This window comes from Pagrus pagrus (genome assembly GCF_965226575.1).
Source record: "Pagrus pagrus genome assembly, chromosome: 15".
NCBI lineage: Eukaryota > Metazoa > Chordata > Actinopteri > Spariformes > Sparidae > Pagrus > Pagrus pagrus.
The window spans coordinates 20,972,054-20,989,101 of record NC_140199.1 but is presented as its reverse complement, the minus strand read 5'-3'; the positions used below and the strand labels follow the sequence as shown (position 1 = coordinate 20,989,101).

The following is a 17,048-nucleotide window of genomic DNA, read 5'->3' as shown; positions in this document are numbered from 1 at the left end:
AGTATAATAAGTTAATACATGAATGCAACAAGGGCAGCCAAATAATTAATGTAACTACTGATGCCCTTGTGTGTCCTCTATGTCGTGCCCAGTGTACTTGTTTTTAATTTAAAGCCTTATAAAACACTACTTCCAGGAATGGAGACATATTTTGATATTAACATAACCTGAGTGTATTTGTTCTGCATCAGGCATCCATCTGTGTCAACCAGGTCAAATTCACGGTGGCCGTTTGTGTCTCATATTGGTTTTCACTGGCATCAACACAAAGACATGTTGTCTCCCAGTGGATGATTTATTCATTTCATACATGACTAATTTAGCGAGCGTCTGTATGATTGTTTTTGCCAGTTTTATTTTGCCCCATACTACAGCCAAAAATGACTACATGGCCTTTACTTTCTTAGATCTAATTAAGTCTTGTGCTAAAAATGTAAGCATTGAATGACAACTGTGTCTGTGTTTATTTCTAACACAACTTATTGGTGATATTGTATTTCAGATTTATTTTTGCAATGTTATTCATAGTATTTTTCCTCATCCTGTTATACAACTTCTATAATGGTCTGGGCTGTTAACCAATTATACCTAGAAGAGAGGATGGCTTCTATGCCAAATGTAGATCTCACCATGTCCTACTAATATTCTCCTAAATAGTTGACCATCGCACAAGTTGTACGCAGTCTTATACTTGTTCTCTTGACTGTATGACCGCTGCTGATGTTTTATTCCAATTGTTAGCTTCTGGTTTTTGAAGATAACAGGGATTGGTCTCGGCTTCGAGTGACTTGGGAGATCATTTTAGCCCACATGTTCTTGTCTGGTTTCAACCAGTATGTCTGTATCTGTCTGGAAATACTGTAGTTTGTGGAAAAGAAGTTTTACGAAAACCTGTTTGCTGTAGCCCTTTTTAAAGATAGTCCTGGAGCTGCGATGACTCTTTTGATTACCTTTACCTGTAGGCCAACAGGTGTATCCCACATGATGTAAGGCACCTTTGCCTGTAGAGACCAAGATGACTGAAGTCCAGGCCACCGTGGAGTTCTCCGTGGAGCTCCACAAGTTCTATAATGTGGACCTGTTCCAAAGAGGGTAAGTGTTGTCTCTAGACACTTAATATTCTGTTCCTTTGTTTTGGCATGGATTTCCAGCAGGTGGCAGTTCAGTCATGCTTTAAAACAAACAAAAAAAAAGAAATGTCTTTCCCTAGCAAACAATACAGACAAGTTTACCTAAATTAGAATAGGTCAGCATGGATACTTTGCTTTAAAGGGACTTGAACTAGCTTTGTTTTGCAGCTTGTGGTAGAATGAGACCAGCATGTATACTGTGAGTGTCCCGACCAATCTGGGACAGTTGGCAACCTTGTTTAGACCTTCAGGGGTTTAAAAAATGCTCTTTATTCAGACAGTGTAGAATATACTTACACCTTTTACTCTGTTTCTATGTGACAATGAGGATTGGTTCTCTTGTATGACAGAGTGAACGTCGGAGGTAAAGGTCCAAGGTTAAATGTTAACACTAACTGGCTAATGTTTTAAAAAGTGGCCACTGAAACTGCCTGTTTTTGCCTCTGATTGTAGTTCTAAATGTCTGCCAACATAATGGAAAGAATACCTCAAATGACAGACATTTTTCTGAAACAAGATCCTACTTGTTTAAGCAGAAACAGCTACTATGTCGCTCTTGACAAATCCACCGGAATCCCAAACGTTCATTTTAATATTGTGAAACACATTTATTCAAACTCAAAACAAAGTAAAACAACCAACCAAATCATCTTAATTTGTCTTTCCACTGTTCTAACAAGCACCATCTCTTTGTTGGTCGAAATAAAACCCAGTAAGATGTGAAAATGTTCATTCTTCACAAGCTGGTTTCCCCTGCTGACTCTCTGATGTCCAACCTCCCCCTTGATCCTCTCCTGATATTATCACATCTAACAGCACTGAATAAAGGGTTTATTTTTAGTCAAACCAGAGTTGGTCATTACAGCCTTCCGTACCTGCTGGATTTCCAAAAATGTTTGTTTCTGTTAGACATTTACAAACAAAAATATCTAATTATAGATCCCAGGTTTAAAAATCCAAGAATTCCCCTATATATCAGAACTGGAGTTAAGTGTACCACACAGACACAGGTATGGAGGAGCTTCTCTTTTCTGTGTCAGTTGATTTAAATTTGTATCTTGATTGCCATGGTGCTGCAAGGATAGGAAAAACTATCTGTGCTTGATAAAAACATAAAAATAAAATATATCTCTTAGGAAGCCTAATATATTATACTGTACATTAAATTTATTGAAACAAAATATGAATAAACAGATGACTAATGCAGTCATTGCTATTGTTATAACAAAACAATACTTTAGAAATTAAATGACTGAAGTACAACAAATAAGGTTTTGGTCAACACTCGAATTGGCTCATCTGCCTAATTCAGAACTTTTGAGTTTGGAACATCTTGAATATTTATTGCAAATATGTGGTACATAGTTTTGTTAGAAAGTCATGTTTGAGCTAAACTATTTATGTGTTGAGTAAGAAAATACAGACCGAGCTTAAAATAATCATGTCACACTATTGTTGTTTGATGGCACTGAGCTCACATTCCAGTGTAGCATAACATATTACACTAAATAAACCATATAGCTTTCTCTTTTTTCATGCTCTTCACCAGGAAACTAATTTAACACAGCTCAGACTTGCTGCTCCTTGATACTATTCTGGTTGTGGTTCTGTGTTGTATGGTGTCCTGTGCTTACCTGTCATACTGTCAATTAGGAATAATGCTCCCTGTCAATAAATGCGATTCCCCCCCCCCCTTTTTTTTTTTTACCAAACATGGTGTGGAACAAAAACAGAATTGCAATGTTTCATGGAACAAACCAAGGAGGTACAATGACTCACGGCTCTAACAGCTGTTTTTTTGTCTTCAACATCTGGAAATTCTATTTTATAGCAGCAGTGTAATGATACTTAACTTTGCTGAGATAAAACCCCGAGCTACCAGCTCATCAGTGCTTTAAGAGCTCAAGTTTACCACATGAGTGACTGCAAAAGAAAGTGCTCATTATTCATTAATGAAAGGTGTAGTGTCATTTTACAAGCTGGGGCACTTGTAGCTAACCTTTTGTGGTTTGTTCCCCTTTCACCGAGGCTCTAATGATAGTGTGGGCTAAGAAAGTTTTCACTTAAAAATGTGTCTGCATTTTCAGGTTTTACCAGATTCGTGCCAGTCTGAAGGTGCCACCCCGAGTCCCACACAAAGTTGAGACCAGTCTACTTCACCCAGGAGGTAAAGGTACTTTACATGTTTGTAAAGTGATATTTCAGTAACCAGCAGTATGCATAAAGCAACACACTGCTAGTTGCTTCCCTGTAAATGCAGGTGATGCAATTAACATTTTTTCTTGAATTTCATGTACCACTCGGATATTTCCTCTGTTTCAATGGAAATACTTGTCATTGCAGATTTGGTTGACTTAATGTTGTGTTGGCAGGCCACTCACATGCCACTCCTTGTTCTCAGTATTTCTAAGCATTTCTCTCCGGCTTTGTGCCTGTTTCTCACGCCCTTGTTTAGAGACTTGTATTGCTCCTTTTAGACAAAGCACTCAGTTTTTTGTTTCATTAATAAACAGGATCACCAAGAGAGTGTGTTTTCCAATGCTTTAATGATTAATTTCCATTTTAATGACTAATGAACCTTGGAGTAAATGGGAAACTGCTACACTTTCATTTTCAATGCAGACCTAATTAGATGCACTTTGTCAGATAATTCTTTGCACAGGTTATAAGAAAATCATTACCTGTGGGCTTGCTTATTTATAATCTAATTTATGTTTAGATCTCAAAAATCCATCTTTGAACTGTGAGCCATGTATAGCAGCACCTGACACATCAATGGTCCTCTGCCTGGTCAAGTACCAGATCATGTGGTTTTTTGGGGGGTTTTTTTTTACACAGTGATTCACAGTGTTTTTGAATTTAGGCTCTGATCTGGCGTTTCCTGCTTCAGTCCAAGATGATGTCATCTGCAGCAAAACCTTCCAAATCCTGTACAAGAATGAAGAGGTTGTGGTCAACGATGTCCTCCTCTTCAAAGTGATGATGTTGCTAGATGAGAAGAAAGTAAGTCTAACAAACAGGTGGTGCTTTTGCCAGGAATTTGCTTTTTTGCCCCTGGTCCCAATCCAAATTATTTATTGTTGTGTATATGCTAGTCTCAATCTTATGCCTTATATATGATGCCTCTGCTCTCTGTCCACATGGCCAAAAGTGGATGTACATTTAAAGCTAATCCAATTGAGAAAGTTTGTTTGACAGGTGACTATAGCCTGGATCAGAGTTTATTTGCAAACATGTTCTCTTTTCTCTCTCCTGTGGTGTTTTGTGTAAAATCAATTGAGAAAGAAGTTGGTGTGGAACTTTTATTTGGCAGAAATATTGGAACAGTCTTTCTTGAGCACCCATATGAAAACAATTTGGAAGTTCAGATTTTTCAACTAAGCACATTAGAGGCACGGTGAACCTGCAAATTGAAGCTGAAATGGAGACAAAGGGATTTTTTATGAACTCAAAGCAGCACAGCTGTCATGATGATTATCCTCTGCGAAATTACTTCTACTGTATTTGCCGTTCCATAGTTCACTCGCTTGAGAAGCCTTGTGTTATGAATGCGGAGGTTCAGCTGTTCTATTGGAGTGTTTTTGACAGCTGGTGCGTCCTCGGGGCAACAGATTAAAACAACCAAAGGTTTAGGCTTATTAGAGCTGATACCATCAAACAAAAAATACCTTGATTGGTGTAATACAGCTCGTGCAGATTGACTTGGAACATCACTTGCTTTTACACACACTCAAAATTTGACTGTTTTTCTTGTTTGTTATCAGGTGGAAGAGTCCCTCAATGACATGGATTTCCAGCTCTTCTTGGATTTATACTTCACAGATGGCGATTACACGTAGGTGTTGCAACATTTTTACCAATGTAGTGTTCGAGAATTTGATATTTGCATCTCTCATGCAAACAGGGCACTAATAGGGTCCTCTGTATCTTCCTTATTGAATTTCCACAGGCCAGATGATCCAAGCTCTCTACAGAATATCAGTGGGCGCACACTTCGTTTGCACTTTAGCCTTCAGCAAGGCATCCACCAACACGTCAATGTCATGTTTGACTACTTCCACCTGTCTGTCATCTCTGTAGCTATCCATGCCTCCCTCGTGGCACTACATCAGCCCCTTATCAGGTCAGTCTGCTACATAACCCAGGAAAACATGTGGACACTCACAGAAGATGGCTATTTCCTGCACTGAACATAGTTATACGTTCCATCATGTACTATGGTTGATAGCAGTAAATTTCAACACAAACCTTTTTAGTTACTCCACACAACATTTGAACATTACAGGTCGAGTAAACATCATAGCTGTTGAATTGTAGTTTGACATTCATGTACAGCAGTGAATGCACTGAGGAGAAAACCTGTTTAGAAGTGTCCAATTAAATTCTTCTGGTGATTAGCTGAATTTGATTTGAGTCTTTGTGTTTATCTAGTTTGCCTCGACCAGTGAAAACCACATGGCTGAACCGCAATGCTCCAGCACAGAGCAAAGATTCAGTCATCCCACCTCTGGAGAATGTGGTGTTCGGCAACACTTACGTCAAGCAAGTATCACCAGATGTAAGTGAACCCTCTTCATAGCAAGAATAATGTCTTTGGAAATCTCTTTTTTATTTATAGATGCTACAAAACCTTTGAGTTGTTAAAAAAGTCTGTTTGTTTGACAATGGTCAAATATTTGACCATTATGTTACAAGTTTTGCTGTGTTATCATAGGCTAAAGTAAGCACCTAATAAAAAGTGAACGACTGTCATAAACCTAATAATGACTCAATATATGCTGTGGACCTGGTTGTTGCCTTTATGAGGGAGACATAAAGCTGCAAGGATTAAGAGCTTGGTATGTATTGATAAAGTAAGGCTGCCTGCCAGTTCTACATGCTTTGATTATTACACAGACTCAAAGCATTCATTCATCAATGTTGCCTTCATTTCCTCTGAAGTAAGGGGAGATGTGTCAGGCTATTGACAGATATTGCAGAGGAAGAGGAAACTTTCAGAACACTGTCACATTTGGCCAGGAGTAATTGGCCTCTCCTGTCAGATAAAGGTGGCCAGCAAAAGCTGTGAATGTACCACAGTCATCCGGGCAGAACAGAGGCAATGCCCCTCATCACTCCTTGGATGCATCACTAATGGGCAGTTTGGGAATAACAACACATCGACCACTATTCATTTCACTGCAGGGATCTGTGCTATAAAGCATCGCCACGTGGACATTGCACACAAAATGGATTGGGCTGTCGTGGTTACTGTAATAGCAAAGTAATGAGGCACACAGGGTGCAGTGGCCTACAATTTTTAACCGTTTTCTTTATTCTGTCTTTTCTGTCAATACACAACAAAAAATAGTTTTCCACCAGATTCTATTTGTGACCTTTTGTGTGGATTTAATGCAGAACATGTTATTAAAAAATATTAACTTAAACTGGCAAAAAGAATGAGATATTTGGCTACAAACCATATGTTAACTACTGCCGTCAGTGTTCAGAACAGCAAGAATAATGTTTACAGACTGCATCTGATGCCTCTTTGTTGTGTCCCTTGTGATCCTCAGGGCAGGACGTTCCTGGTATCCGACCACTGTCTGCAGCATGCGTTCAGTCTGCACCATAGCCTTTGCTCCAGCCTCCTACTAGCCTACCAGGGCCTCTTTGGCTACTTCACCTCTATTACTAAGGACCTGCCCTCCTCCCATCGTATGGAACTAGGTATACTGCACTATGTCTACACATCATTTCATATGAGAGTTTGGGGTTTCAGCAGGTTGTAAAACAATTTTAATGCCCAGACTTATTAAAATAATAATAAGCACTGAGAAAGATTCAGACATTCTCAAAATTGTATTACGCTTTCTGATTCATTTTTTGCTTTGGATGGATTTTCATTGTTTTGTCTTTTCAGCATTGGCGTTTGTTGCATATTGCAATTTTGTTGTGTTCTCATTTCATTTCACCCGATCCCTACACATGAGCATATTCTACCCTTTAAACAGACTACACAACAAGCAACCCACTAAGTTAATTTAGGGATCTAACTGTAATTAACTAATCTTAGTTTTTGTTACTTACAAAATCATACTTGCATTCAGTAGATAATTGTGTTCACCAGTGGACTAAAGCCAAGTTGTAACAGCTCCTAAACACAACTCATCATTGTAACTTTGGCTCACCAAACCTACTCCACACAAGTGGGCAGATATTAACCCATCCCAGCCGACCAAATAACAAAAAGGTTAAATATACCTATATGTGCAATCTTACTAGCCAAACCCAGCATGCAAGTCCTATATGAGAGAGTACTCAGAAGACCCTATCCCCGAAGTCAAAGGCACGTCTACATAGGTATGTCCCAACCCTTTCAGTACCTCAAATCAGCCTGCCTTTCTCTCCCTTTTCCTCTTCACTCCAGTTTCCTTCTTGTAGAAAACATCATGTCCTCTCTATGTTCCACTTTCCAGAGACAATATAATTGCTGCTGTCATGTTATCTTTTCACCACTCAGTCTTTCTTTCCATCTTTATAACTAGGCCTTGGCCAAAGAGTCTTGTAACACAGTGGTTCTGTAGAATTGTAGGCTGTCTCTGGTAATGTCTAATGTACAGTGCATTCAGAAAGTATTCAGACAATGCATATCGGAGCAAAAACCAAGCCATGATGTCAGAGGAACTGCCTGCAGAGCTCAAAGACCATATTGTGTTGAGGCACAGACCTGGGGAAGCATTGAAGGTCCCCAAGAGCACAGTGACCACCATAATTCTTAAATGGAAGAAGTTTGGAACAACCAGGACTCTTCCTAGAGCTGGCCACCCACCCAAACTGAGCAGTCGGGGAGAAGGGCCTTGGTAAGAGAGGTGTCAAAGAACCCAATGGTCACTCTGGCTGAGCTCCAGAGATCCTGTGTGGAGATGAGAGAAACTTCCAGAGGGACAACCATCACTGCAACACTCCACCGATCTGGGCTTTATGGCAGAGTGCCCAGATGGAAGGCTCTCCTCAGTGAAACACCCATGAAAGCTTGCTTGGAGTTTGCAAAAAAGTACCTAAAGGACACTCAGACTTTGAGAAACAATATACTCTGGTCTAATGAACCAAGATTGAACTTTTTGGCCTCAATTCTAAGCATCATGTCTGAAGGAAACCAGGCACCGCTTATCACCTACCCAATACCATCCCAACGGTGAAGCGTGGTGGTGGCAGCATCATGCTTTGCGGTTTTTTTAGCGGCAGGGACTGGGCCACTGGTCGGGGTTTAGAGAAAGGTGAACGGAGCAAAGTACAGAGATATCCTTAATAAAAATCTGTTCCAGAGTGCTCAGGACCTCAGACTGGGCTAAAGGTTCACCTTCCAGCAGGACAGTGACCCTAAGCACACAGCCAAGACAATGCAGTAGTGCCTTTGGGACAATTCTGTGAATGTCCTTGAGTGGCGCAGCCAGAGCAGTGACTTGAACCCAACAAATATCTCTGGAGAGACCTGAAAATGAAATGAAATCCACCATGAAAAAATTTCTAAAATTCTGTTTCATTTGTCATTATGGTGTATTGAGTATAGATTGATGAGGGGAAAAAAATAATTTAAATGATTTTAGCATAAGGCTGCAACATAACAAAGTGGGGGAAAAAAAGTAAGGGGTCTGAATACTTTTTGAATGCACTTTATATATAAAAGTACTTTCTGACACCGCTTACTAATTCAGCCTGTTTTGCAGGTTCTTCTAAACACTGTCTGTATAATTAAATAGATGAATTATAAAAGTGAATGTTAGTAATACCGTTCCTCTGCCTTCTCAGAGCAACTCGACTTAGAGGCTCGTCTAGCTGAGTTATGTGACCAAATCAAGGTAAGTCGAATGCTGCTATTTTCTGTCTTTAATAATTGTTCTTCAAGTGGCAATGATGCAAAACATTAGAGGAAGCAACAAGCCTGGCACATTATCAAGTTGGCGCCTAGTTTATGGGGCAGGAGGGGTTAATTGTAAATATGGCAGAGGGCCAAAGAGAAGTTGTTGGAAAAGTGAAAAATATTTTATTGGAGTGGCACTGGAGGGCATAAATGTGAAGACCTTATTTATTGGAAGTGTGCAACCATTTTGAGGTTTATAAATGATAGAAGTAGTCATTAGATAAGCAAGGATATGTATGGGCATAGTCCTTGGTGCTATTTGTTTGATTTTGAATAGTTTGTTTTTGTAGGTAATAGTGAACTAAAGATGGAAGCAAATGTTACCATACATGCAAGCTGATGCAGTGTTGCTGCATATAAGAGGAGCAAAACATAACCAGGCTGAGTGAGCTCAGAGTTCACTATGATTAGTTGTTTTTAATGCATCATAGTGAATATTAAAGTTGAAGTATTATGATTACCAAGTGATGCTACATCGCACAGAAAGCTTAGCCAGAGTTGATTGTGAGAATCCCTTATAGTTGCCAGGTGACTCAAGGTGTGTTGGCAAATTATAGAGAAGAGATGCCGCTGGCTGAAAAGCATTCAGATATTGCTTAACAGTTGGTAGAATGGCATTGAAAACTAGTCTCTGAAAGCATTTACATATTTGTGTAGGTGAGATAACCAGTCTTTAGTGGTTGGGTGCTCGAGTCCTGATAAGTTGGCCCTCTTTAGATCAGGAGTGTGTTGCAGAGCAGCGGAATGATAGGGGTTTATGCGGATGATGGTGGAACATTATGCAGCAGGTCAAGTGCCTCTTGTACGTTTCAGCATATTGCACTTTCCAAATATAGTATTTTGCATTATATATTCAATGACATGGGACTGACACAAGTATGGAAATAGATCTACTTCATTTTGAGACTTCATATAGAATTCATACAGCTTTATATGACTACAACAAGCTTGTTTTTTATGATTAAAAATGTTCATTTTCAGCAGTGCAGAGAAGTGGCTTAATCTATTATGGCCCTCTATCGTTGCTGAACAATTTACTAAAAAATATGTGGTGCAAATGAAGGATAATAATGGTGTCTTTGGAGTTTTGGCTTTTTTTGCTCGGTTCAGCCCAGTCACAGCACTGCTGCACCCAGTGTACAACCTGGTTGAACTTAGGGTGCAAGCTTGAGTGTACACTGGTTTGCTCAACACAGTGAAAAGCCGTCGGCACAAAGCATTGGAAACAATCAGTTTCAGAGCAAAGAAGTGATACCGATGTCTTGTTGTGTATGGAAGGCCTTTGAGTGACAACTAACTCCAGAGTTGAACGTCAAGAAAAGTTAGATCTATTTATGGTATTTTACTTATTGTGAGGCAAAAACATATTGTACAAAGCTGCATGCCATTGGTCTTTATAGAAAATATGCTCACTTGAGTCCTCTGGTGGTCGATTTGTGTCTCTATTCTTTTAGCATAAAGCAGAGTCTCCTGATGAACTGGCAGAACTGGTAAATATGAACCTGGCTCAACTCTGCTCTCTGCTCATGGCACTCTGGGGACAGTTCCTAGAGGTAGTGTCCCTGCAGGAGCACGTCGCTGCCATACTAGCTATGGAGCACCATACACTAAGAGTGAGTCCCAGCTTCTTTAACTGTCTACAAATGTATTTCTATACTCACACCTCTTAACAGTCCTCTTGACTGTATACTCTGTGTTGTTATTAAAGGTAAGGCGGTTTGCTGAGGCTTTCTTTTGTCTCGAACATCCAAGACAATCTGCTCTGGCCTATCAGGAACTACAGTAAGTTGCAGTGACATGTTGGTCTTGATTGTGAAATATCACATTGCTGTTATCAAACCTGTGCCAGTACAAACTTGTTTGAAATACTATAGCCCAAGTATGGAAAACCCTGACTCTTTTTTTTTTTTTCTTCATCTCCATCTCCTTTCCTCCCTCCCCCCTCCCCCAGTGCTCACAGTCACCAGCAGATGACTAATGCTATCAAAAGCTCCAGCTACTTCTTGTCTTTGCCTCCACTTCCAGTGGAATGTGCAGACCTGGATGGTGATGTTAGCTCCCTGCCGATCATCTTTGAGGATAGATATTTGGATTCCATCACTGAAGGTCAGTAATACAGTATCATTGTTCTACTAGACATACAGTCAGTGAGCGTATTGGCCTTGTTTATAATCCAAATACTTTTTGTTTCGGTCTTTTTTTTTTTTTATGTTTACCCTGATTTGATTCCGAAGATCGTGATGGACCTTGGCTGGGCATGCAGAATACAAGGACTGGCTCAGTGTCCAGCAAAACAGACAAGCCTAACTCCAAGGACTGCAGTGCAGCAGCAGCAGCAGCAGCAGCAGCAAGCCCCATACCTGAGTCTAGGTGTACCCCTTTTGAAAACACATGGCCAGACAGCTATGATCCACCACCTAAATCCAAAGGCAAATCAGTCAAACTGAAGAAAAATTCAAAGACTGAGAACTCCAAGAAGTTGATCAGACAGGGCTCCAAGGACTCTGTAGTTCTGGTGGGCTATAAGAACCTCAAAGCTCCTTATAGTGACACCAGTTCCAAGTACAAGGAAGGGGAAGCGCCCCTAAACCAAGAGGAGGAACGAGATGCCTTGAAGGGGGCCTCAAGTAGTTATTTAAGGACTAATGCCAATTCTGTTTTAGACTCTGGTGCCACATCAGCACATTCTGGAAACAGTGCTGCTGATTCTGTCGCAGATGACAATATAGCTACTGCTGCTTGTCAAAAAGGTTTTTTCAAACTTTCCACAAACTTGGACGCACAGAGTAATCCTCAGGCAGGTACTGGGGCTATTGCTACATGCAACCAACCATTTCACAAAGATGAACAAGTTGACCATGGTGGACAAAAGCTGTCACAGTGGTCTGCTGGGTTGAAGCAAATTGAAGTGAAACCAAGTAACAAGGACCCATACCAAGGGGAAAAAGTAACGGTTCTACTGCCGTGTCGGACTGATGGAGCTCTAAGCAGTAATATTCCTGAGATCACCCAGACAGACCTCAGTGACTCAAAACAGTCTGTGGTGGACTCTGTGTTTGAAAGGCCAGGTAAAGAGCCAGCACAGCGTGTCCAGCCTGGTCTGGTCTCAGTTCAAGTAAAGAGTGATTGTATCAGGCTGCCAGATGGAGGAGCCCCCAGTGCCTCGTCTCGCCTCTCTGACTCGGGCATTGAGAGCGAGCCCAGCTCCTTTGCCACACAGCTTGTTCCGGGACTGCAGACTTGTGCAGGGCCAGGTGTCGCTGATTCAGGTGTTGCTGCCCCACAGCCTGAGAGGGCGCTCCTGAGCACTGCACCACGGCCTGTTCCGCAATGCTCTGTGCAAAAGCCCAGTGGTGCAGCAGATATTCTCTACCCAGAAAATACAAGTGTTGTCAGCGGAGTCCAGTCCTCTCTTACTTCCATCAACTCCCTGCCTTCAGATGATGAGGGCGAAGGTTCCTCCAGGGGTTCCAGTGGAGCAGAAGTCCGAGGCAGGAAGTCTAGTGTCTTGGTACAGGAACAGAGTCTAGTCTTCTCTGGGGATGTCACTGGCAGACCTGCCATCGATGTGGCCTGCACATCTGACCCTACTGCATGTGATTCCCGGCTAATAAAACCTGCCTTTGACTTGGAGGCAGACCCCAAAGTAGTAGGTATTTCCGAACTGGGACAAGAGGGAGCAGGTGGTTCTGGGGTGGTTAAAGAGTCCCGTAGTGAGCCCCATACTGCCTGCCCCTCCAGTAACTCTGCCACCAGTAGCACAGACCTGGTAAAACGTGGGATGGTAGAGAACTACTTTGGCTCATGCTCGAGCACCGATGTGTCCGAGATCAGCCCTGTAGAAACATCTGCTATCACGCTGGGAATCCAGAGTGGACCGCAGGTCGAGGAGGACGAGGATGAGCCGGAGCACGAGATGATCGAGAACGGTTACTACGAGGAAGGGGACGGCTATGCTTTTGTGAACGGTGTCGCTGATGAGGAGCAAAGCGGGGTCGGGGATGCAGCAGCTCAAGAGACAAGTCTTCTGTTTGAACAGCTTAGCATTGGCTACCTCCACGAACAAAAGGATTTATCAAAAGCTCCCATCTGCTCCAACCTAGCATCCAGCAGTGCTGGACATAGCTCGGGAAGACCTCCCTGTCCCTCCACCTCCTTCTCCCTTAACCTGCGGTGGTACGAATGTGCACCCACACCACAGATGAAAGCGTGAGTCATCTTGCAGTTTTTCTTACATCCCACTTTATTATACTTTATGCAGATATTTGTCCTGTCTCACACATCATGAATTAATATTCATCAACTATTTTTTTTATATATATAATTTCACAGGTTCATTAAGGCAAAGGATGAAATGAAACAGCTAAAGCTGCCTGGCTTCTTGTATAGTGAGGTACCTGAGCTGGCATCCACTGTGCCCTACTTCAGCTTAGAGGAAGATGAAAGCTGTGAAGAAGGCATCCATCTCATAGTCTGCGTCCATGGCCTGGATGGTAGGAAACCTTACCTTACAGTGTAAATTACTTCCGTCAGAGTCTTTCTTTTATTTGAAAAACACATTGATGTCTTCTATGTTCCCTTTTATTGCTGCAGGTAACAGTGCAGACCTGAGACTGGTGAAGACTTACCTGGAGCTTGGACTGCCTGGTGCTCGTATAGACTTCCTAATGTCTGAGAGGAACCAGGTAAGTGGGAAAGTACACAGACACTACTGTCATTTGATAGCAGCCTTATTGAGCTGTAACACCTTTTGTAAATTAATCATTCATTAAATACTCTTTTCATCCACAGAATGACACTTTTGCTGACTTTGAGCAGATGACAGATCGATTGCTGGATGAAATAGTGCAGTACATTCAGATATACAACCTCACAGTGTCAAAGATAAGGTAAAATGTTGTCTACTACACAAATAAGAGTGTAAAAAAAAAGTCAAGTAGCAGCATGATATATGAAGTGTCTTTAAAGACATTGCAGATAATTATGTAAAAAGTTTGGGAAAAAAAGGAAAGAAATTCAGTTGTTACCATAGCAACCAGTTCCAGTTTTCCATTTTTTAAACCCCACTTTATTGCTCAGATGGCTGAGGCAAAAAATGCTTTGACTCAAATTCTATTTCACTCACTAGATGTGTGACTGCGGTGCATATAAATGTTTGGTGTCTTTATGATCTCTAAGTCTTTCTTCTTTTGCAGCTTTGTAGGTCATTCCTTGGGGAACCTCATAGTCCGCTCAGTGCTAACTCGGCCTCGGTTTAAATGTTACCTGAGCAGGTTGCACACCTTCCTTTCCCTCTCTGGACCTCACCTAGGCACATTGTACAACAGCTCTGCTCTGGTCAACACAGGTAAAATGCAAAACATTTAGCTGGTGGTGCAAGATTATAGATCTTATCAAAGCTACCTTCAGTCTGTTAATTGCTATTCTCTGTCTCTGTCTACTCTGTCAATGTGGTGAAGCCTGTTGAATAACTGGTCTCTTTGTTTCCAGGCCTTTGGTTCATGCAGAAGTGGAAAAAGTCAGGCTCACTCCTGCAGCTGACGTGCCGCGATCACTCTGATCCTCGCCAAACTTTCCTCTACAAGCTCAGCAAGAAATCGGGTTAGCTTTGCTGTTTTTTTCATTTTTTTCCCCATCAGAGACATCTTGGACTGTGTGTGTGGAACATGAGAATGTTGACATAATTTCTCTATTGATCTGCTTTTTTGAAGGTCTGCAATTTTTCAAGAATGTGGTGCTGGTGGGGTCACTGCAGGATCGCTATGTCCCCTATCATTCTGCTCGAATAGAAATGTGCAAAACTGCATTAAAGGACAAACAAACAGGTGAGTTGGAGCGGGAGTCTTTGTGGGCACACTGCTGTAACACCTTGTCAGGACAAGATGTTTTGGTAAATGTAAATCTTGTAAAATTTGAGACGAGGAATATTTGCAGTCTCCAGTGCAGTTTGTAAGTGTTTGGCGCATGACATAACTTTTTTTTTTTAAGGGTGAGGCTTTTTAATTTTATTACTTGTCTACATATGCCTCATTTCAGGTCTTTCTTTCCTTTACTTTCCTTATCTGATCTGTAAAAAAAAAAGACACAAAACAGTGAAGACTAAATCATGATTGGCTAATTTTGAATACAATCTAAATTGTTGACCTTTGTTCAATTCTATAAATAGGGTACTAATTGGACTAAAGAACATCCAACAAAACTTTGCCCTGTTCAGCCTGTTTCACTCTTGCCTATTCCAGGTCCTGTGTACGCTGAGATGATCGAGAATCTGCTGCTGCCAGTACTTCAGAACAAAGACTGTAATTTAGTGCGATATGATGTCATTCATGCCCTGCCCAACACAGCCAACTCTCTCATTGGCCGGGCCGCCCACATTGCCGTCCTCGATTCTGAGATCTTCCTGGAGAAGTTCTTTCTTGTTGCAGGCCTCAAGTTCTTTCAGTAGAGCTGTGACAGAGTCAAACACGTGGCTGGACGAGAGGAATGTGGAGCTAATACCTCACTGCATCTAAACCTTATTCTGATTATGGTATCTGGATTATCTCTTGTTTTAAATACCTTCATGTATACTCACATTTCAAAGACAAGCGAGCAAAAATCACAATTTCTTTAATTTCACATTGTTCATATTGGAATCAGGGTGGATATGGACTTCACCATTTTTATTTTTCTACTGCCATTTTTAACACTTTGTTTTGTTTTTGTGTTTGGGAATGATTTCCCCCATCGTATGCTATATTTTCAGTGTTATTTATGTGTAACATTTAGTTATTATTTTTCTCCAAGTTATTCACTTCATTTTAGATGCTGAACTGGAAATGTAGCTGCTACAAAAATTAAATGGCTGTTTTGGTGAGCTGGCCCAAGTCAAGTCTGCACATACTGTCCTCACCATTGCTAATGTTTTTCACCAATTTTAAGAGACACTGCATTGATTTGCACCACAACTACATTTTACAAGCTTTTGTACTGAAAATGGTCATTTGTACAAGTTACTTTTTTATCAACACTTTTCCATCATTTTTAAAGGCAAAGATTGCATTTGAAATAGGATTGTTGCTCAGACTTTGCAGCCTTGGCTTTGGTCTTAATACTTTACGCTGTTCCTCGCCATTGGAGCATTCTGCACATTTACCCAGCCTGGTGTTGGGAGAGTAAAGCTTTGCCTACAACATAACAACATTTTATTACAGGGGTTTTAAGCAATGATCATAATTCAGCACAAGCACATGTTGGTCATATGAACTTGTTTTATCAAAAGTATTTGGTTGGTATCATTTGGTGATTATTTATGTGTTTAAACTGGAAAGTATTGGTTGGAATTAAAAAATGTTTCTTGGAAATTGTTTATATATCATCATACTATACCATTAAATATGCATATTATGAAGTTTGTTATATGACTTTTCTTTCTTCCTTGAGTTGTATTCAGGATCTGATAGGTTGTGTCACCCCTGGTCTCAGAGTACTTCTTATGTGATTTCATATTTCCTACAGATGCAATCTTAACTGACTAATATGATTGAAAGTGAGATACCTGCAGTTTATAAAGGAAAAATGACCAGCCACCTTTTGTAACAAGTTTGTATTGTTACTGTGCTGCCGTTTTTTTCTGTTTATTCAGACATTTCTCTTATTAATTTGTTTGTTTTTTGCAATGGGTTCAATGGCCCTGCAGATGGCAGTGTCATCACGCTAAGATGTGTTCTTTTAAAAGCCTATGGTCAATATCTGAATTTGAAGTGCCATAGTTATCAATGATGCTTAGTTACAATACTGACGGTATCAAAATCACTTGGTATTATTCTAGGATTGAAGGAAGGAATGAGGATTGTTTAATGTGGGTTTCACTTGTCATTCCCACTAAGGTACTGTATATATTATCCTTATCCTATAAAGGGAGTCTGAAAGCCCAAACCCAACTATTGTGTCCTGCCGATGCAGTCATTTTTGGAAAAGGGGGACCATTTCACTGACTGATAGATGGAGGGTGTAAGGTAAAGATGGCACATTGG

The 17,048-nt window shown here is 40.8% G+C and overlaps 1 protein-coding gene across 3 annotated transcripts in view; it reads left to right on the top strand.

The window, feature by feature from the left end:
* fam135a (family with sequence similarity 135 member A) overlaps nt 1-16,423 on the top strand; it is a 17,725-nt gene extending 1,302 nt beyond the window's left edge. Inside the window, exons 2-21 of one of the 3 annotated variants that reach the window (XM_084376154.1) lie at nt 963-1,092; nt 3,218-3,297; nt 3,994-4,133; nt 4,895-4,965; nt 5,080-5,253; nt 5,562-5,688; nt 6,686-6,839; nt 7,395-7,472; nt 8,922-8,971; nt 10,488-10,646; nt 10,742-10,815; nt 10,985-11,139; nt 11,268-13,242; nt 13,366-13,526; nt 13,627-13,718; nt 13,825-13,922; nt 14,229-14,380; nt 14,524-14,634; nt 14,745-14,858; nt 15,273-16,423. In XM_084376154.1, coding sequence (XP_084232280.1) covers nt 1,016-1,092; nt 3,218-3,297; nt 3,994-4,133; nt 4,895-4,965; nt 5,080-5,253; nt 5,562-5,688; nt 6,686-6,839; nt 7,395-7,472; nt 8,922-8,971; nt 10,488-10,646; nt 10,742-10,815; nt 10,985-11,139; nt 11,268-13,242; nt 13,366-13,526; nt 13,627-13,718; nt 13,825-13,922; nt 14,229-14,380; nt 14,524-14,634; nt 14,745-14,858; nt 15,273-15,478 — 4,248 coding nt within the window. In that variant the 5' untranslated portion in view covers nt 963-1,015 and the 3' untranslated portion in view covers nt 15,479-16,423. Of the gene's footprint in view, nt 1-962; nt 1,093-3,217; nt 3,304-3,993; nt 4,134-4,894; nt 4,966-5,079; nt 5,254-5,561; nt 5,689-6,685; nt 6,840-7,394; nt 7,473-8,921; nt 8,972-10,487; nt 10,647-10,741; nt 10,816-10,984; nt 11,140-11,267; nt 13,243-13,365; nt 13,527-13,626; nt 13,719-13,824; nt 13,923-14,228; nt 14,381-14,523; nt 14,635-14,744; nt 14,859-15,272 lie in introns of all 3 variants that reach the window. The other 2 variants (XM_084376153.1, XM_084376155.1) reach the window with 2 other exon arrangements.
* The last annotated feature ends 625 nt before the right edge of the window (nt 16,424-17,048 follow it).